At 41.2% G+C, this 22,167-nt stretch overlaps 1 protein-coding gene across 3 annotated transcripts in view; it reads right to left on the bottom strand.

Moving 5' to 3' along the window:
* The window catches only part of alkal1 (ALK and LTK ligand 1), a 54,313-nt gene extending 35,598 nt beyond the window's left edge, over positions 1-18,715 (bottom strand). The window contains exons 1-4 of one of the 3 annotated variants that reach the window (XM_087985841.1): positions 18,352-18,715; positions 17,355-17,615; positions 13,669-13,722; positions 13,480-13,563 (exon numbers count right to left, since the gene is read on the bottom strand). In XM_087985841.1, coding sequence (XP_087841967.1) covers positions 13,480-13,563; positions 13,669-13,722; positions 17,355-17,613 — 397 coding nt within the window. In that variant the 5' untranslated portion in view covers positions 17,614-17,615; positions 18,352-18,715. The other 2 variants (XM_087985842.1, XM_043688320.2) reach the window with 2 other exon arrangements.
* Between the last annotated feature and the right edge of the window lie 3,452 nt (positions 18,716-22,167).

Below are 22,167 nucleotides of genomic sequence, written 5' to 3'. Positions count from 1 at the left end.
TCCTGCCATCAAAGACTTGTATGTGTAAAGAATGCATTATTTTTTCTGGGTAAATGACATTGGGGCAGATGAAAACAAACAAGTAATTCTCCAAACAGCATGTGAACCTGCAGCTTTTTCAGTTATTAGGAACTTAATTTCACTGAGGCACCAGATACTAAACACTTTCAAGGGTTGGTGGATTTAGTTAAGGAATATTATGACCCCAAGCATCCTCCAATTCTGAGACTCTACCGGGTTTACTCAGCAGTTCAAGAACCAGAGGAATCCACGTCAGGATATTTGACGAGGTTAAGAATGCCTGGCAGAGGCATGCGACTTTGGTTTAACCCTTAATGTGAAGCTGAGAGACCATTTGGTATGTGGGATTAATAATGTAACCATGTAAAAGTGCCTACTACCTGAAACCCAACTGGACTTTAAACAAACACTTCAACTGGCTTTGTCATTAGAAAATGCAGCTAGTGGAGCAAATGAGTTACAGGGTATGCTGGTGGAAGTAAATACCTTCGCTGGGCCAACTAAGCTTTGGGGACACCACTTGAGTGAAGGCAATGCATAGCCTCATTTTGGACACATCCTGAACCAAGGGATCTCAGAGATCCTCAGCTCATTGCAACACCCCAAAACAAAGCCAAGCCTCGGCCAAACAGCTAACAGTTTCTTCACGATTCAGGCCGGCAAGCCATTGGACTTGCTGCCAGGATGTGGACTAAAGACAGCCGAAGAGTTCCACTAGACTTGAATTGAGTGTGAGAACTCATAGACCAATATCCAGGCAAGTGCACACCCTAGAAAGCCCATCTACATTTGGTTGTAATAGTTAAATTAATTAACGACAACCATGGAGATGCACAGCACGGAAACAGACCCTTCGGTCCAACCCGTCCATGCTGCCCAGATATCCTGACCTAATGTAGTCCCATTTGCCAGCAATTGGCCCATATCCCTTTAAATCCTTCTTATTCATATATCCATCCAAATGCCTTTTAAATGCTGCAATTGTACCAGCTGCCACCACTTCCTCTGGCAACTCATTCCATACATAATCAGAACCAATCAAAATAAACACCTAGTTAAATGGTCACCCAGTTCTAATGGAGGTTGGTATTAGCACAGCTGTATCAGTGATTGTGGAACCAGTCTTTAACTATACCGGAGAACCTTTACAAATTAAGGGTACAACTTTGGTCCCGATCTCGTATCAGATGTAGCTGGTTCAGTTACCACTGATTGTAGTAAATGACTCGGGCCTAATCTGATGGCAAGAAATTTGTTGAGAAACGTTTAGCTTGATTGGCTGAACATATTTCAATCGGAAAATGGCTACCTGAGTGAAGCCCTTATTAAATACTCAAAGGTTTTTCAGGAAAGTCGAGGGATTATCAAAGGAGCCAAGGCCATCTTGCATGTTGACCAAAAATAAATTCCACAATTCTGCAAGGCAAAAGTATAGGCAGAAATCAGGAATCTGGAAAGCGAAGGAATCATACAACCAGTAACAGTTTGCAGAATGGGTAGCACCGGTCATATGGATTGGGAAGCCCAAAGCCTTTGTGGAGATTTTAAACAAACAATAAACTGCTTCTCGCAGCTGTATAAATACCCAACCACTTGCATAATGGATTTAAAAGCAAAATTGGTGGGGAGCTGTCCTTCAATAAGCTAGGCATTAACCTTGCATACCTGCAATTGTGGTTAGATGAGGATTCCCAGAAGTATGCTCTAATTACCCACAATGGTTTGTACCAATATATGAGGCTGTCATTTTGGGTATCATCAACCTGTGCCATTTTTCAGTTGACGATGGAAAACATTTAACAAGATCTACCCCAGGTTCCCATTGATCTGGATGACGTGTTAACAACAGGGAAGACAAATAAAGAGCACTTACAGAACATGGACTTGGTCCTTACACATTTCTTAAAGGTGGGTGTACACCTTGAATGAAAAAATATATGTTCCATTTACACCAAGTGACGCACTTGGGGTTTGGAGTTGACAAGACTGGGTCACACACATTAGAAGAAAAAGTGAAGGTGATCAAAGGTGCCCCAGCTCCCACGTTTATACCAGAGGTTAGGTCTTTCCTTAAGTTGGTGAATTGTTAGAGAAAGTTCATACGTAACCTGGCCTCCATCCTGGCACCCTTACATCTGCTATTGAAAAAGGGTTAACTTTGAAAATAGACTCGAAACCAAAGTGTAGAATTTAGCGAAGTGAAGAAGCAGCTAACAATGTTTACGGTGTTGGCACACTATGGTCTTAAGTGAGATCTAGCCCTGATATGCGATGCCTCCCCATAAGGTATTGGGGTAGTGTTGGCTCATAGCTAATAAAGGAAAGGAATGCCCAGTAGTGTGTGCTTACTGGACTTTGGTTGATGCAGAGTACAAATACATGCAGATAGAGAAGGATGTTTAACGATCATCTTTGGTGTGAGTAAGCTCCACTAATATCTTTACAAATGTAATAGTAACAGACCACAACCCTTGCTAGAGCTTCTCAAAACGGAAAAGGTCATGCTGCCCATAGCTTCAGGTTGAATTCAGTACTGGGCTCTCTTTCTAAGTGCATACAATAACAAGTTTGAACACCATCCCGGAGCCCAAGTGGAAAAAGTGGATGCCTTCCACATCCAGATGCATCATTGGTGTGCCACCACTGGAAGAGTCCATAATGGTTTTAAACTTTCTGGACACCCTCCAGTCACTGCTGACAATATCAGACTGTGGACACAAACAGATCCAGTCCTGGAAAAACTAAAACAACTGGTGGTGATGGAGGAAACAAAAGGACCATCACAACTAGAATTGGAACCTTTCTGGATCTGGTGAGACCAGAAGACTGGTCACAACAGAAGACTGCATTTTATTATGGGGGGCAAGAGTGATTGTCCCAAGCAAAGGTTGCTGACAGATACTGGCTAAATTCCACCAGTGTCAGCCAGGGGTGTCCAACATGAAGATGTTGATGATTAAAAATTATGTCTGGCAGCCAGGATTGAATACAGACATAGCCACACTGGTGGGGCAGTGTCTAGAGTGCTAACAAAATCAAAACTTACCACTACCAACTCACCCACATTCATGGGAATTGACTAGTAAACTCTCAACTTGGTTACATGTCAGCCATGTCAGCCCTTTCTTCGGCTCAATGTTCTTAGTCATTGTGAATGACCATTCAAAGCCATTGAACACATTAAAAAAATTCATTAACCAAACATGGGGACAATGATAGAAAAGCTGCAAGTATCTTCTGCAATACATGGACTGCCAGAAGCGTTGGTCAGAGATAACGGGCCATCATTCCCCAGCAGAGAATTTGTGTATTTCCTAAAGTCGAATGGCATTTGGCAAACAAGGACAGTTCCACACTATCCATCATCCAAAGGTCTGGCAGAAAAAGCAATCCAATCTTTCATGATAGACTTAAAGACACAGCGTAAACCTAAAGACACCTCTAAGCGAGAGCGACTGTTTACTTCAGTGGATGTAAGTTTCCAAAACCATGGAACTGTAGGGAAATGGTATGGAAGACGTAAGGTCAGGTCCCATGATGTACAAATTTCAGGTAGGGGAGGCTGTCCTGAACAAGCATGTGGACCACATGAAAGCTGCAAACTCACAAACGGGGCAGGAGGAAAACATACCCAGCCACTCAGAACAGCTGGTAAGGCTTTTGAAACCGATCAGTATTCCCCTGTCTATTGTCAAAGAAACCTTGGAGTCTAAGATGGACACTACAGATGTCAAAGCCTAAAGAATTTTTTTTTATATTTGTTCTGGGTGCAGGAGGCTGGCTACATTCTAGAATACAGCATCTATGTCAGACACTAAGTCATAGGAACCAGATCCGGTGCAAAAACTCTCCAGGAGAGGCTATAAAAAAAGCAACAGGCCTATGTTCCCACACCTGGTGGGGGTGGGATGTAGTGATTGTAAAGAAGAAAGCCAAGTTGACCTCATAGAATAAAAGTTCTCTGATTGGGGCTGTTAATCAGAGAGCCCCGGCTGACAAAAATGAACAGGAGAGTGAGAAGCCAGCCATGTGTAAATAAAGTATGATTGGTGACATAATACCAGCCTCTGTGGAGCTATTTCATCCATTGTCTTGGGAAAGCAGCCAACATAATCAAAGTTACCTCCCACCCTGGTTATACTCTCTTCCACCTTCTTCCATCATGCAGAAGATACAAACGTTTGAAAACACATTTCACCAGATTCAAGAACAGTTTCTTTCCTGCTGTGTCAGACTTATGAACCAACCTCTCATATATTAAAGTTGATCTTTCTCTGCACCTTTTCCGTAGCTGTAACATTATATTCTGCATTCTGTTCTATTACTATGATGTACTTATGTAAGGTATGCTTTGTCTGGATAGCACACAAAACAATACTTTTCACTGTATATCAAAACATGTGACAGTAATAAATCAAATCAAATTTGTTCCAATTAAGATTGTTAGAACCACTTCAATGATATAATTATTTGTCTGAAGAATATATAAGTATTAAAAAAAATGTGGGATGGATTTAATGCTATTTGCACTAAGTGTGGGGGCCGGTACCTTCAGTGATGACAAAACACCGGTATCTACCAACAGAGAACCCAGAAGATCAAGTCCTGATTGAATATTTGTGCGCTGTCAGATTGGCTTCTCAGCCTATCAGGTGCTTTACTACTGAGTTCTCATCACCACCTGAAGCTGTTGGCCAATCAGAGGCTAGTATCCACTAAGAGCTGGCATCACTGGGGACGCAGGCAGTGGGTCTTGAAGAGCTACACTGGAATAAAGATGCTTTCTCATTTGATTTGAGTTGATTTGATTTATTGTAGTCACCTGGAATTAACAATGAAAACCTTTGTTTGCAAGCAGTACATAGTAAGTAAGGGCATACAGATCATAGGGTGCTTAGACAGAGTGAGGTATACAGGCTAGACTGTACAGAAGGTGTGTGAAGCAAGATCAACATTATAAAGAACATGATTAGTGACTTTTACAGACTTAGAATTTAGGTTTTAAAGTATGGAACAGTTATAAGAAATTTTAGAATAAGATCTGCTGTAGGGAGCTCGCAAGGAGTCGCTCAGTATCAGTGCCATCTGCTCCCAGATGTCATTTTATTTTGATGGGGTTTGCAGGATGGACATTTCCAAAGGGACAAAATAAATTGCCCAATGTTTGTTTTAAATAGGTGAATCCTCATATTTATGCAATGAACTCTAGTTCTTGATCCTCCCACAAAAGGAAGTGTTTGTTTCCCCATCTACCCTGTCAAGATCCCCACAGGATCTTATACATTACTATCAAGTCACCTCTTATTCTTGGAAACTTCAGCAGATACAAGTTTGGTCTGTCTGACTTCCAAATAGACAACCCCCTATTCCATATATCAGTCTTGCAAGATTTCTCTGAACTGCGTGCAATGCACTTACATACTTCATTTCACCCCACCAACTTCCATGTACAACGTATCATCCGCCGTCATTTCCGCCACCTCCAAACGGACCCCACCACCAGGGATATATTTCCCTCCCCTCCCCTATCAGCGTTCCGAAAAGACCACTCCCTCTGTGACTCCCTCGTCAGGTCCACAACCCCCACCAACCCAACCTCCACTCCCAGCACCTTCCCCTGCAACCGCAAGAAATGCAAAACTTGCGCCCCCACCTCACCACTTACTTCCCTCCAAGGCCCCAAGGGACACTTCCATATCCGCCACAAATTCACCTGCACCTCCACACACATCATTTATTGCATCCGCTGCACCCGATGTGGCCTCCTCTATATTGGGGAGACAGGCCGCCTACTTGCGGAACGTTTCAGAGAACACCTCTGGGACACCCAGACCAACCAACCCAACCACCCCGTAGCCCAACACTTTAACTCCCCCTCCCACTCCACCAAGGACATGCAGGTCCTTGGACTCCTCCATCTCCAGACCATGGCAACACAACGGTTGGAGGAAGAGCGCCTCATCTTCTGCCTGGGAACCCTCCAACCACAAGGGATGAACTCCGATTTCTCCAGTTTCCTCATTTCCCCTCCCCCCACCTTGTCTCAGTCAAATCCCTCAAACTCAGCACCGCCTTCCTAACCTGCAATCTTCTTCTTGACCTCTCCGCCCCCATCCCACTCCGGCCTATCACCCTCACCTTGACCTTCCTCCACCTATCGCAATTCCAACGCCCCTCCCCCAAGTCCCTCCTCCCTACCTTTTATCTTAGCCTGCTGGACACACTTTCCTCATTCCTGAAGAAGGGCTTATGCCCAAAACATCGATTCTCCTGTTCCTTGGATGCTGCCTGACCTGCTGCGCTTTTCCAGCAACACATTTTCAGCTCATTAAAAAGGTGGTCAATCCTGCACACCTGACTCCAAATACATTCCCAGCAGCATCCTACATAATAGAAGCAAAACCTCTCTACTTCTATATTTAATCCCTTTCTTAATAAATCATAACATTCTATTGGTTTTCTTCATGACTTGCTATACCTGGACACTAACCTTCTGCAATCCATGGATGAGGATATTTGTATTCTTCTGCGTGCTAGAGGTCTGCAATTTCTCACTATTTAGGTACCATGCTTATTCTTTATTTTTCCAGCAAAAATGGATAAGTTCACATTTTCCCACATTGTACTGAGTTTGAAAGATTTTTGCCTTATTCATTTTCAATATATTTTTATAATTTCCTTATTTTACTTTTAAATCTACTTTCCTGCTTATCTTTATGTCATTGTTTCTGTCCCAACATCTAAGTCATTGAGATCAATTTTAAATGATTGAGATTCCAGCACCAATCCTTGTAGAACACTATTTGCTACATCTTGTCAATATGAAAAAGGCCCATTTATGCCAATTACTGCTTCCTGTTAGCTAGCCATCTTCCACCCATGCCACAATGATACTCCCTATACCATGAGCTTTTATTTTCTTTTGATCTGACACCTAATCAAATTCTTTCTGGAACAGTACAATACATTCACCAATTCCCTTTTATCCATTTCATGTGTTACCTCCTCAAATGCATCCTATAGATTGCTGGCAGCTTCACAAAATCATTTTGAGTAACTTGAACTTATCCAAGTACCTTGTTATAATAAGGGTGAGAGAGAAGAGTTGAACACGCAGCTACAGGGATGGTGCAGGAGGGAGGGTTTGGAATACCTGGATAATTAGGGCAAATTCTGGGGTAGGTGGAACCTCTACAAACAGGATGGTCTTCACCTGAACCAGAGGGATATCAATATCCTGGGGGGAGGGAAATTTGCTAATGATATTCAGGAGGGTTTAAAGTAATTCAGCAGGGGGATGGGAACCTAAATTATAGTTCCAGTGTTCAGGAGATTGAGAGTAAGGAGGTCAGAAATATGGTTTCAAGGCTGCAAGAGTTCACCAGCAAACAGGAAGGTGGTTTGAAGTGTGTCTATTTCAATGACAGATGCATCCGGAATAAGGTGGGTGAACTTGCAGCATGGATTGACACCTGGGACTTTGATGTTTTGGCCATTTCGGAGACATGGATAGAGCACGTACAGGAATAGTTGTTGCAGGTTCCAGGATTTAGATGTTTCAGTAAGAATAGAGAAGATGGTAAAAGAGAGGGAAGTGTGGCATTGTTAGTCAAGGATAGAATTACGGTAGCAGAAAGGATGTTTGAGGACTCGTCTACTTAGGTAGTCTGCACTGAGGTGAGCAACAGGAAAGGAAAGGTCACCCTGTTGGGAATTTTCTATAGGCCTCAAAATAGTTTCAGAGATGTAGAGGAAAGGATAACAAAGATAATTCTGGATAGGAGTGAGAGTAGCAGGTTAGTCATTATGAGGGATTTAAACTTTCCAAATATTGCCTGGAAATACTCTGGTTTGAGTACTTTAGATGGGTCAGTTTTTGTCCAATCTGTGCAGGAGGATTTCCTGACACAGTATGTAGACAAGCCAACAAGTGGAGAGGCCACATTCGATTTGGTACTGGGTAATGAACCTGGCCAAGTGTTAGATTTGGAGGTAGGTGAGCACTTTGGTGATAGTGTCCACAATTTGGTTATGTTTACTTTATTGATTGAAAGGGGTAGGTATATACCACAGGGCAAGAGTTATTGCTGGGGGAAAGGCAATGATGATGCAATTAGGCAAGAGTTAGGATGCATAGGATGGGGAAGGAAACTGCAGAGGGATGGGCACAATTGAAATGTGGACTTATTCAAGGAACAGTTACTGCATGAGTTTGACAAGTATGTACCTGTCAGGCAGGGAGAAAGTGGTCGAGTGAGGAAGCTGTGGTTTGCTAAAGGAGTTGGATCTCTTCTCAAGAGGAAGAAGGCGGCTTATGATAGGCTGAGACATGAAGGCTCAGTTGGGGCACTTGAGAGTTACAAGTTAGCCAGGAAAGACCTAAAGAGAGAGCTAAGAAAAGCAAGGAGGGACATGAGAAGTCATTGGCAGGTAAGGTCAAGGAAAAACTCTAAGACTTTCTATAAGTATATCAGGAATAAAATAATGACTAGAGAAAGATTCGGGCCATTCAAGGATAGTAGTGGGAAGTTGTTACATGCAACTGCATGTTAGAAATGTAACATAAAATTGCAAGTCTAGACAACTTATTACCACGCTGCTTCTGAAGTCACCATTTCCATGTATAAAGAGGTATTAAAAGGGAGTCAAAAAGTGCAATGCTGCAAAAACACAGCCAGTCAAGCGCCATCCAAGGAGCAGTAGAGTCAATGTTTTGAGCATAAGTTCTACATCAGGAAGAGCTTATGCTCGAAACATCAACATTCCTGCTCCTTTATGCTGCCTGACCAGCTGTGCTTTTCCAGCACCATATTTTTTACTCTGTTCTCCAGTATCTGCTGTCCTCTCTTTCTGCCTATTAAAAGGAAGTGCTGAGTGCCATCTTTCAATTCTCAAGGAAATCAATCAATCCCAAAAAGGGTGACTTGGTAGCTGTAGCAAGACAATTATTTTTGCTTTGATATCACTGGACCCCACTCATTCATTAAATAGAATGATAAGTTTTCTTACCATGCACCATGGTCAAAAATCTCACCACACTTCCAACTGTTTAGACTTTGCCCCTTCTAGCATGAAACCTCTTGAAACTCCAAGCTCCCATGTTACAGTATCCCTCCTGTTCTTGTATGTCACCTGCTGGATGCATCACTTGATTGCTGCCAACTTAGAAATTTCCGGCAGCTGCTCACTGCCATCAATAGATTTTTATGTTGTTATAATAAAAATTGACCTATATTGCCCTGGAAAGACTGATCCCAATAGAAGTTTCCAGAAGTTTCCAGGCGTCAGGCGGTGAAGGAATGGCAGTGGAGGCGGCCCAGGACCTGCATGTCCTCGGCAGAGTGTGAGGGGGAGTTGAAATGTTGGGCCATGGGGCGGTTGGATTGATTGGTCCGGGTGTCCCGGAGATGTTCCCTGAAGCGCTCTGCGAGAAGGCATCCAGTAGCCCCAATGCAGAGGAGTAACGGATACAATAAATTACATTGGTGGATGTGCAGGTGAAACTTTGATGGATGTGGAAGGCTCTTTTGGGGCCTTGGATGGAGGTGAGGGAGGTGGTGTGGGCACAGGTTTTGCAATTCCTGCAGTGGCAGGGGAAGGTGGCAGGAGAAGGTGGCAGGAGGGGAAGGTGGGTGGGGGAGGGGAGGGGGGGGGGGTTGGGGGCATGGACCTGACCAGGTAGTCACGGAGGGAACGGTCTTTGCGGAAAGCAGAAAGAGGTGGGGAGTGAAATATATTCCCTGGTGGTGGGGTCCGTTTGGAGGTGACAGAAATGTCGGCGGATGATACGGTTTATGCGAAGGTTGGAAGGTGAGGACCAGGAGGATTCTGTCCTTGTTATGGTTGGAGGGGTGGGGTTTGAGGGCGGAGGTGTGGGATGTGGATGAGATGCATTAGAGGGCATCTTCAACCACATGGGAAGGAAACTTGCGGTCTTTAAAGAAGGAGGCCATCTGGTGTGTTCTGTGGTTGTAAGTGCCATGTCATTCAGGGAAAGAGGCAAAAGAACACAAAGGTGATGTGGAGGATCATGATGATGACGACATTTGTTTTCTGCTAGGTAAAGGGATGAAGGGACAAAAAAGGGTGAAAATGTACACAGCTATGATTTATACAAAATCAAAATATTACTCATGCTGAAAATTTGAAATAAAAACAGAAACGGTTGAAAAACTCGGCAAGTCTTAACAGTATCTGAGGTGACAGAAACAGAGTTAGCACCTTGAATCCAATGTACTCTTCTTTGGAGTTGAAGAGAGGTCAGAGCTGGGCTACCTCCATTCGGTTCCAATGTGGTGCCATTTTAGTTTCAAAATCTTTCTCTCAACCATGATGCAATTGAATAATACAGCAGCCTTGATGGGCTAAATTGCCTACGCCTGCTCCTATGATGTTGAGGAGATAAAATCCTTATATCTTGTTAGTTGATGATGAAAATAATGATGATGAAGAGAAGGATGAGGATGAACATTGAATTTCATGTTCCTCTGTTGTTCCTATCCTGCATTAATTTACATTTTTGCAATCCTTATTTCTTTCTTGAATTAACTTGAGAGGAATTAAATAACAGGAATAAAGAAATATCAACTAACTCACTGGGTTTGAAAGAGATTGTAAAACAAGGTGTGGATTTGAAAGGGGCCATTTCTCAGCAAAGGTTATAAAAGTAGTTTCCCTAAGCTGAGAACGTAGCAGGTTCAAATCTTTGAAACATCCCTGAAGAGATGTATTGTTCATATGCATCTAGATCTGCTCAGTCACCAAATAGTGTGACTCATGTCAACTCATCTTCTATGCATCCACGTTAGGGAAATGTTTTCCTTATGGGGTAAAAACAATGACTGCAGATGCTGGAAACCAGATTCTGGATTAGTGGTGCTGGAAGAGCACAGCAGTTCAGGCAGCATTTTCCTTATGCCAGACAACTGTATTCTCCAATCCTGCCCTCCAAATCCCTCACTGCAGCAGTATCCAAAACAAGACTATACCTCATCTTTTTACAACTGTACAAGGTATTGCTGAGGCTGCACTTGAAGTACTGTGTACTGTTTTGGTCCCCATATGTAAGAAAGGGTATGCTGACATTAGAGACAGTTCAAAAGGGATTTACTAGGTTAATTCCTGGGATGAAGGGGTTGACTTCTCAATGATGGTTAACAGGGTAAGCATATATGTATTCAGTTTAGAAAAATGAGGATTGATCTTATTGAAACATATAAGATTCTGAAGGTGTTGACAGGATAGATGTTGAGAAGATGCTTCCACCAGTGAAGGAATCTCAAACTAGGGGACATAGTGACAGAATGAGGAGACATTTATTTAAAATGGAGACTAGATTACTTACAGTGTGGAAACAGGCCCTTTAGCCCAACAAGTCTACACCAACCCTCCAAAGAGCAACCCACCCATACCCAACGCCAATTCAACTAACCTGCACATTTTTGGACTGTGGGAGGAAACCCACACAGACATGGGGAGAATGTGCCAACTCCACATAGGCAGTTGCCTGAGGTGGGAATTGAACCCGGGTCTCTGGCAATATGAGGCAGCAGCGCTAACCACTGTGCCACCATGCTGCCCATGCAAAAGAATTGCATCTCCCAGAGGATAGTAAATGTCTGGTAATCTCGATCCCAGAGAGTTGTGAAGGCGACATCACTGGAAGTATACAAAGAAAAGATAGATTTTTGAAATATCTTTGAGTTGAGGGCAATGATAAGTTCACATGAAAGAAAAGGTCGACCTGGAACAGATCATCCATGATCTTGTTGAATGGCAGGACAGGCTTGAAAGCTTCAATTGCTTACTTCTGTTTCCGTTCGTATATTCTTACTCTCATTATAAGTACAAACCTCGGCACTTAGGAACTGGGTGATCCATTCTTATAACTTCCTTTGTATATTGTTTTATGATACATTACACATATTGGTCATCATCATTTAACCAATGTGTGGTTTGTTAGTGTCTCCTACTACCAATGATTGGATGAAATATCCTGAATACAATATAGTACTGCTGTCAGAATACTTCTGATATATAATGAGTGTTCTTTACATTTTGAGCATCAATTACACCTGATAGTTTTCACCATCCTCTTTCATTGTATGCTGAAGACTGTTTTTCCTTAGCAACTGACCATTTTCTAATTTTACACACTTAAATCCCAGGCAGTCATGAGATTACAAATCCAGGTCCAAATTTCCAACATATCCTCCCAAAGTGGAGCAAAGGTTTACAAAATATGTCTGTATATTTAATATTCTTTGGATTAAAGTTGTTTTCTATTTAAAATATGGAAGCGTTGTACTTGAACAACTTTGGTTGACTCTAGTACACAAAATGACAATTAGCTCAACACGTCAGTACTAAAAATGAACATATGATTCTCAATAGACTATCACCAGACAATTTTGACCATCATTTGAGAATATAATTGAACGCACATAAATCTTGAAAGCAGATGAAGTAAATACAGGTTAAGTCTCTGTCCAACTTTTGATCAGTAACCAAATAGTGTTATAATATCCAAAGTTATTGATCAAAGTTATTACTAACATTGCAGTTGAATCCTCTGACATTTAAAGTCAGAAGCTCAACTTTAATTCAGTATATAAGGAAGGAACAGCAGAATATCAGAGTTCCTGAAAAGTGAGGTCTTGGATATTTTTCCAACATTAAAAACACTCTCAAAGAAAATTCACTGAAAGATCACTGGGACCCACAAGAAGTACCCAACAAAATAAGTTCGGAATGGGAACTTGGGAGGAGGAACAGAAATGTTCATTTTCATGAGTACAAGAGAAACGTAAGAGATGAGACACCCATTGTAATCTTTTGAGACAAGAATGGGCTCTCTTTTTAGTGGTTGTAAAATCATATAATTATTTCTGTGGGCTTCATGTGGCCTTGTTTTCAATGTTACCATTTTTGACTGGCAGGTTTGAGACTTTGTGGCATTTAGTCAATTCAGCTGATAAAATAGTATACATGCCAGATGACACTACTGAATCATGACTTTGCTACTTAAATTGGGATCCTGCCCACCAAAGCCAATGGTATTTCCATGCCTAATGTCAGGCTGGTTAACATGCTGGAGAATATCATAGAATTGCAGCAGCAGGGGTTTAACATTTCCAAATAGTTCTGAAGGCAGTTGAAAACAGCAGTCAATATTATCTTTAAAAAGTTAAGTTGGAACAAATTAGTTATTTAGGAGCAGACTATAACACGCATTCTGTGACATCTGCAAATAATATTCTGTTGCCTACTAATCATTAGTTGTTGATTAATATCCAAATGTATCAGGTTTTCATTGACATTTAGTTACTCTTTAGCCAAATACAATTTTTCATCAAATTAGTATTTCAATATAAGTTCATAATGGTACTTTACAAAGCTTTAAAATAAAGAAGACAATCCATTCATACGCTTTCGATAAATAAAGAGTTTAGTACTCACAAGCTGGTGTAGAGCAGTCCCTTGTGTTATAATAGAGGCGGAGAAACTGCTTACTGCATTCGGATGAGAATGAGATTGGTCCTGCTTGATAATTAGGAAAAGGTTTATAATACTAGCTCAGTCACAGGAAAGTGTGTTATTTTAATGCATCATGTTTAATTTAGCACAATATATTGACTATATTCCTACCTGCAAAATGCTTTATGAACTTTTCTTTTGCATCGGGGACTCTATGGACAACCTCTGTGAAAGAAAATTAAAAGATGATCACATTGCTAATCCTTATACTCTTATCTGGATGATAATTATAATATATTTTGTACAAGTATACATTGATGTAAAAAATGCATGACACATATTTTCATTATCTCAAATATCAAAAGTACAATTTTGAAAACAAAAGTAATTGTATTTTACACAGACCTTCTTACCTTGAGACTGCTATCCCAGACCTATTATTTAAATTGACACCATTCAAATAAGGAGCCTGATTTACAAAATAGAAACTTTAAATGCTGGAAATCTAAAGTGAAAAGTATTTTAAAAAATATATTTGTACTGACAGACGGTTTCACCAAAAATGTTAACTTGTCTTCTTATTAAAAGATAGTTACAACATTTTCTATATTTTATTCTTCATTATTTGTCGTATCTTTAAATATTCACTGTATGCCTGAGATTTTCCTCCTGGCTATGGACATATGAATAAGGGTGCTGTTAATTTACTGAATATTTTATTTTGGTTACCCAATCTATCCCTAATGTTGGAGCAAGTTCATTGAGATACACTCTCTATCTTACTGATGAAAACAAAGAAATTCTAATGAACTCTAGAGTACATGAAAACCATAAACAGTAATTGCCTTCTCCAACGATTCCTTTCCATGAACTCTCACATCCAATGGAAAGAAGTTAACAAATAGATATGACATTTCACTAGGTTTTTGAGATCAGCAATATTTTATTGATCTTCATATCAGAAACAAATATATAAAAATAAATAATTTTTAACTAGGTGGGATTTGAATGCCATTGTGTGCATTTCATTGTATTGAAGAGGGGAAGGTGTTATTAGTTCATAAAATGCAAAGGAAAAAAAGTTGATATTCAATTAAGCTAAAGTTTTTTTAAGTACTCTGCAAAGTTATACTTGTAGCATGATTGCATACATATAGGAAATAGTCAATAACTACCATTGTCATTTTCACAATTGATGCAGTATCATTTCTGTTCATTTGCATGTCTCCTGATCCAAAGTACAATTATGACAGTTGCATAGAACATTCATAAATATTTAGTTTGCCAATACTGATGCAAAGTTGCAAAATTTTAAAGGTATAGATTTTGAAATCATCACAACCATCCAGATGTTGGCATCATCTGTAGAAGCCTTTAGTAAATAACTTCAGAAGCGAATGGAATAGAGATTAATGATTGCCTACTGGACTTAAAATGTTACATAGTCTTGGACCATTTTTGCTTGATTTTTAGTTTTTGTTTCTACAGGTCATACAGAAGACAAAATCTTAGAAGCAATTACTGCAGATGCTGAAATCTGTACTGAAAACAAAAAATGCTGATGATCACAGCAGGTCAGGCAGTATCCATCAAGTGACAGCAAACTAACTTTTGAGTCTACATGACTCTTCAACAGAGTCTTCATCAGTCATCAAAACATTTGCTCTCTCTCTCTCTGTGGATGCTGCCTGATTCATTGTGATCGTCACCTTCTGTTCTCAAAAAAGCCAACTTACTATTCTTAATTGAGTCAATAGAGGGCAGTATTGTTGCAAATTTCAAGCTATTGATAAATATGATCATCAGTTCAAGTATAGTGTATTTGGAAAAATTGATTAATTTGGAATATTGTTTTTTTTTAAATCCAAAGATGTCAAGGTTAGATGGATTGGCCACGTTAAATTGCCCCTACTGTCTAGGTGGATTAGCCATGGGAAATAGAGGATTACAGTGTTAGGGCAGTGGGGCTTGGGTTTGGGTGGGATGCTCTTCGGATAGTTAGTGTGGACTCAATGGACTGAATGGCCTGCGACTATGATCCTGTGCAATGTAGAACTTCTCTTGTAGTACAGCCCCAGCCTGGTTGTGTCAGAGCGGGCAAATGGGACTATTTTAGTTTGGAATTATGTTTGGCATGGACCAGTTGTACTGAAGGGTCTTTTTCATGCAGTATGACTCAATGACTCTATGTGGTGCTCATACCCAATTCAATATCTTCAATTCAAAATATTTTATGTGGGCACAAGTAGAAAGGGAATAACTAGGTTTTCAACAGGCAACTTTATCTTCATCTGCCTCCTCTTTGTATCCTGAATAAAAGGCAACAGAACAAAAGTGCCAGTATTGCTGTTTCACTATGAGAAAAGAGGACAATTTTATGCATTACAGACCCCACTAATCATCCCTTGCAGCCTCCACCCAAGTCCAAGAATTTCATATTTAAACACTTGTTGAGACCAAATTATTTAATACATACCACCCAATTTTCTTAAATATGCATCGTTTCCATTAAAATAATAGATCAAATATAACAATACAATATAATTTCTTTTGTTGCAACTAAGCTTGATGTTAGTTTGCACAATTAATCTGTGAGTTCAAATTACGGTGCTAGCATTCAACAAGATCTCTACTTTGTGGCATTTGTGAATTCTACACTGTCCACTACAGGAAAGTCCTATTCTTAAGTTAGTAAAACTGATAGGAAAATTTGTTTGCTGAGGGACAAACAGAATTCCCACATTTCTGAATCAGGGCTGCAAAATGGGGTAAAATCTGGTTCTGCCACTATTCCACATTTTTATTATTTTTCAAGAATTCAGCAAAACATGCTAAAATGCCTCTGTCGGATATACTGGAGTCCCTTTGGGGTGTTTTGATACAAAGAATAATTGAAAACAGGACATTTGTGAAGTTTCAGTAACTGTGAATTTGAAAATTAAATTTAACCCAAGTTCCCATTTAACATATGATGTTGAAGCAATAATAACAAATCCAAGCTCAAAATGTGACACTTGTTTGATTGTTGTTTTGCTTTACTATAAGCTTGAATTTATTACTAATGTATGTTGTTAGTAATTTTATTTTCCAGATTGTATTGTATGAATGATAAACTGTACCAACTGTTAAATGCCCAATCACAACATGCCCATTTGAAACAGGGCAATTCCTACTTTGTAACTGTTCAGAATTTACATTGTCTGACTTTCAAATCATCTCCTGTCATGATCACAAGCAGACCACTGAGGTGCACCCAGATGAAATAATTTGTCCTGTAGACATGGAGCACATGACCCTGCCGTGGATCTACTCTGCTTCACATGCTAAACAAGGACAGCTTTCATTACATTTGTTTTGTTTTGACAAAGGAGCGCACATACTTTTACAATACATTTGACCTGTTTTAAGATGCACAAAAACATGGACATCAAAACTAACAAAAAAGCGGGTTGTTTTGTTAAGTCGGTTGTTTGTAAGTTACTACTTTTAGCGAAATGTATTAATACATATTGGCACTGATGTATGAATTGTACAGACGAAAAACATCATCTGATTTCAGATCAGTCACGACCTGACGGATAGAACCGTAAGGCATAAGTTGTGCTCTTACAGTACAACTACAATTATTTATTTCAGATTGCCGAAACAATAACTGACTCATCCTGTCGTGTTTTAATACCATTCCTAATGCGCAGAGTGCCTGCGGTTAAATGTTTGACCCTATTATAAATGGAATGGTCCAAACACCTCCACGCACTCAAACATGATAACCCGGGATTAAAGTCTTAGTGTTGAGAGGAGAACACCGCGTCTAACCGACATACGAACAATCACTCACCTACCCTTTCAGCTCTTACCTATTGGTTTGTCCAACCTCGGGACAAAAGCGGCTTTTTCTTTCGTGAAGTGCTTGTAGTCTTGGTCCAAGGCATATAAAGTGCTGTATCGTTTGGCTATTTGTCTGTCCCCGTGATTGCTGTCTCTCCCGCCTTGTAAAATGAGAGCTAGAGGTGATTCTCTCGGTTTCTGCCTCGGTTCTGCTCTGGTTTCACAGTGACCCACACTGACCAACAAAAACAAGATGCCTAGCGAGGTGTGCCATTTCCTTTGGCCCATCTCTAGATAAAAGAGAGGTCGAGAGAAGATTAACATTTGTTTTAGAAGCTTTCTGGAATGAAAGGACAATCAGGAATTCTCTCCTAATCCTGTCAGGCAGCCTGCTGACCGAGACAGTGTTCAGCCTTGCCCAGGGGTGGCTTAAGTCAGAGTGGGAGTACCAGAGCACAAAGTGAACGCTTTTTTTTTACATAAGACTGCTTAAACCAAATCTAACCCTTCTCATCACGGGATGAGGTGGTGTCACAAGGACAACTCAATCTCCACATTCCTGAGTTTTTATCCGGTTCTACATCATGCGAGCTGTTGCTCTGACCCTCCCCGTAACACTTGTTTCGTTCCAGATTTAATATCTGGTGAGCTCACATTTATAGACATGGATTAAGAAAGGTACTGCCAAAGCAGCACATTGAAATCCAGGCTTTAGTTCAGGTCTACTTTGCACGCATCATGGATCGATCCATTTAACTAACTGTTCACGCGAAATTTATACGGGAAATCAGAGTGTAACTTTCAATATTTACGCGTTGACTAAGGTGAGTGTGCATCCCTGTGTTTAACTGTTCTTATGCCAATAGAACATTTCTTTCCAAAATCATACGTTACATGAGCCGGCGCAAAGTATGATAAACATTTAAATTGAAAGACAAAGTTTTTCTAATCCGTGTTTTTTTTTAAAAAGTCAACTAGCCGAGCATTTCAATCTTTCTTGCTATAAAATACATATCGCAAGCTCACCTGAATATCAAAGAAACTGTCTTGGGCTTTAGTCAACTTTCTTCCGAAGAAGAATAAAATGACCCCAAAAGGTGTCCCAGTATTTTCAAATAACTCGATTGCGCTAAGTAGATCAAACTGAAATGCACAATGTTCTGCATTCATCCATCCACAGACCAGGCTTATATACACGAAGCAAGTGTTAGTTCAATATGATACTATCGACCTTAGGTGGGTGGCAGGCAATGAAAACATCTCCTGGTAATCTCCCTTCAGAAGTTCCCGCTGGCGCACATCCTTTTTCTCCCGGTAGGCTGGCATTGAGGGTCATCAATTAGGATCGATCTGAAGTCTTCTGCAAATTGAGATTTCCCCAAGAGCAGGAAATGCCTGTCGAGTTACTTGCAAATCTGATCAAGCGCGGCTGTGCCGTGTTGTGCAAGGATTATGTTCACAATTTTGGGATTCCCTTAAAGCTGCTGACGTCAGAGCTGTCTGGTGGAGCCTGCAGTGCTTTCAGCAATTTTAAACATGAGACAAATCTGCAAATAACAAAAGAAGGGTTCACTAAATAAGTCATGGAATTATGAACTAGGTCTGTACTTAATTTAAAACGGTCTGGGGAATCCTTGTTAAATTACAATTAACTTCAAGTTTACAACTTTATTAGAAGAAATTCCTCCATTAATGTCAGTCTCCCAACAGTGTGTGCTAATGTAAATAAAAACATTCAGCCCAATGAATGATATCAGTCAGCTTCTGAGATTCTACGTCTTCTGTAAATTTGTCTTGCAAGCATTTATAAATGTTACTGGTGGAAATTAGTTTGTTAATGGTTTGAAAAAAAAAACAATAGTGAGTCACTGCTCCTCAACTGCACGGTTTTCAGTTCCACTGAATAACAATTTCATCTCAAGGAATATAATTAGGGAGCATTCCTGCAAACCTGAAAAAAAGGTGCTGGTAGTACTCTGCATTTTTGGAGGGACAAAGATAGAAATGTAATGGGTCCAATTTGTGATGCTGGCAGGGTCAGGACCTCAGTCTAAGTGGGTATTGAAATATCACCCTCCTGGAAATTTGGCTAGATTTTCATCTTTGAGGCTGGTAGCTTGAGGCAGGATATTCCGCATCTCCCACACCTAGCTCTGGAAAATTTGCCCTAAATGCCATAGCTTTCATTCTGGGGTAAGGCATGTTGGGATTGAGTTCGGTGTCTTCTGCTACTTCTGCTGAAGTTGAACCAGCTCAAAGACTGGTATTTGGTTTTTACACCATTTCTATGGCCCTGAGCTGTTGAAATGATAGTCCTCCTTACGAAAAACCCTGGTAACCATTCAATGGTAGAGATGGGCCTAAATAAAGAGAATGGTATTTCACACCTAGACCTAAACTAGAGCGCTGCCATGCACACCATTCTTTATGAGGGTCTGGAAGTTGCAAGAGTCCCAGGGTTTTGTGGGAGAAGAATTAGGATGTTTTATGTGAGTACAACTTGTAAATGTTAGCCAACGATAATTCATGCTGCAAGAGACAGCTCATCATGGGCCTCCCATTGGAAAGTTCAGACTATTAAGTCTGCTTGTTGTGCATGAGTAAAGAGTATCTGCACAGCAGTCAACCACTGTTAGCAAAGATTCACCACGTCCAGCCATATCGGTGACTGAATCTTAGTAGTGTCAGTGGGTAACAATATGCTACAATGTATAATATGAGGTGGATGTTAGCAGAACTAAACTGCACCCTTATCATCCATTGTCACCTGAGCCACATTGCTAAAGCCCTTATCAATGCTGCATGGTTCAGTGACTATGGCTGCCCTTGCAAAATTGTAGGACCAGTACCCTTAGGCATGTCCACATTGGGGCCCAGACTCGAGACGCTGTCAGCCATACTCCTGAACACCTTGCAGTCAGGCAGGTCAGCAGCCTGTGTCCCATTCCATCAAGAGAACGCAAAAAACACAATGTAAGTATGTGTGCAAGTGCATGGTGGCACAGCGAGGCAAGTAATGATAGGTTCACATTAACGTCTCACAGTGCATATATACATATATCTTCATACCTCAACAATGCATTTAATAATTTAAAGAATTCATGTATTGTTCTATAATTACTGAGTCACATGTAAATTTACCAGGTGAACATAAAACTGCATGTTCTTACAAGTGGCAATGAAGATTGCAACCTGATGTCCACCTCTCAGTCATGTAACACTACTGAACACTGTGACCAGACATAATCATCAAAGGAAGGTCAGGTCCTCATTAGTATTCCGGTTCTATTAGTAGTCTGCTCTCATATGTGCTGAAAATATGTTGCTGGAAAAGCGCAGCAGGTCAGGCAGCATCCAAGAAACAGGAGAATCGACGTTTCGGGCATGAGCCCTTCTTCAGGAATGAGGAGAGTGTGCCAAGCAGGCTAAGATAAAAGGTAGGGAGGAGGGACTTGGGGGAGAGGTGTTGGAAATGCGATAGGTGGAAGGAGATCAAGGTGAGGGTGATAGGCCGGAGTGGGGGTGGGGGCGGAGAGATCAGGAAGAAGATTGCAGGTTAGGAAGGCGGTGCTGAGTTAGAGGGATTTGACTGAGACAAGATGGAGGGAGGGGAAATGAGGAAAATGAAGAAATCTGAGTTCATCCCTTGTGGTTGGAGGGTTCCTAGAAGGAAGATGAGGCGTTCTTCCTCCAACCATTGTGTTGCTATGGTCTGGCGATGGAGGAGTCCAAGGACCTGCATGTCCTTGGTGGAGTGGGAGGGGGAGTTGAAGTGTTGAGCCACGGGGTGGTTGAGTTGGTTGGTCCGGGTGTCCCAGAGGTGTTCTCTGAAACGTTCCGCAAGTAGGCAGCCTGTCTCCCCAATATAGAGGAGGCCACATCGGGTGCAGCGGAAGCAATAAATGATGTGTGTGGAGGTGCAGGTGAATTTGTGGTGGATATGGAAGAATCCCTTGGGGCCTTGGAGGGAAGTAAGGGGTGAGGTGTGGGCGCAAGTTTTGCATTTCTTGCGGTTGCAGGGGAAGGTGCCGGGAGTGGAGGTTGGGTTGGTGGGGGGTGTGGACCTGACGAGGGAGTCACGGAGGGAGTGGTCTTTTCGGAACGCTGATAGGGGAGGGGAGGGAAATCATATGGTCTCATATGTGGACTTTTTAAGCTCTTCGACCATTTAATTTCCATCCATAAAAGTCTTTGAGGAGGTTGTGCTGTGGCCTTGTGAACAATCTACCTTGAAGCACCTTTCAGGCTTGGCCCTCAGTAGATAACCCATTGATCAGCAGCATCATCATCATCAACTGTGCCTCAGTCTGCAAATTATGTCCAATCAGGCTTATTAGTTTAGGGTGTAGGTTTGCTCGCTGAGCTGTAGGTTTGATATCCAGACGTTTAATTATCTGGCGAGGTAACATCATCAGTGGTGACCTCCAAGTGAAGCGAAGCTGTTGTCTCCTGCTTTCTATTTATATCTTTCTCCTGGATGGGGTTCCTAGGGTTTGTGGTGATGTCATTTCCTGTTCGTTTTCTGAAGGGTTGATAGATGGTACCTAGATCTATGTGTTTGTTTATGGCATTGTGGTTGGAGTACCAGGCCTCTAGGAATTCTCTGGCATGTCTTTGCTTAGCCTGTCCCAGGATAGATGTGTTGTCCCAGTCGAAATGGTGGTTTTTTCATCCTTGTGTAGGGCTACAAGGGAGAGAGGGTCGTTTCTTTTTGTGGCTAGCTGGTGTTCGTGTATCCTGGTAGCTAACGTTCTTCCTGTTTGTCCTATGTAGTGTTTATGGCAGTCCTTGCATGGAATTTTGTAGATGACATTGGTTTTGTTTCTGGATTGTACTGGGTCT

Source organism: Chiloscyllium plagiosum, unplaced genomic scaffold, assembly GCF_037043375.1.
Source record: "Chiloscyllium plagiosum isolate Xiang-an unplaced genomic scaffold, Cpla_swu_hap1 HiC_scaffold_4, whole genome shotgun sequence".
Classification (NCBI taxonomy): Eukaryota; Metazoa; Chordata; class Chondrichthyes; order Orectolobiformes; family Hemiscylliidae; genus Chiloscyllium; species Chiloscyllium plagiosum.
This window is presented reverse-complemented; position numbering and strand designations above follow the sequence as displayed.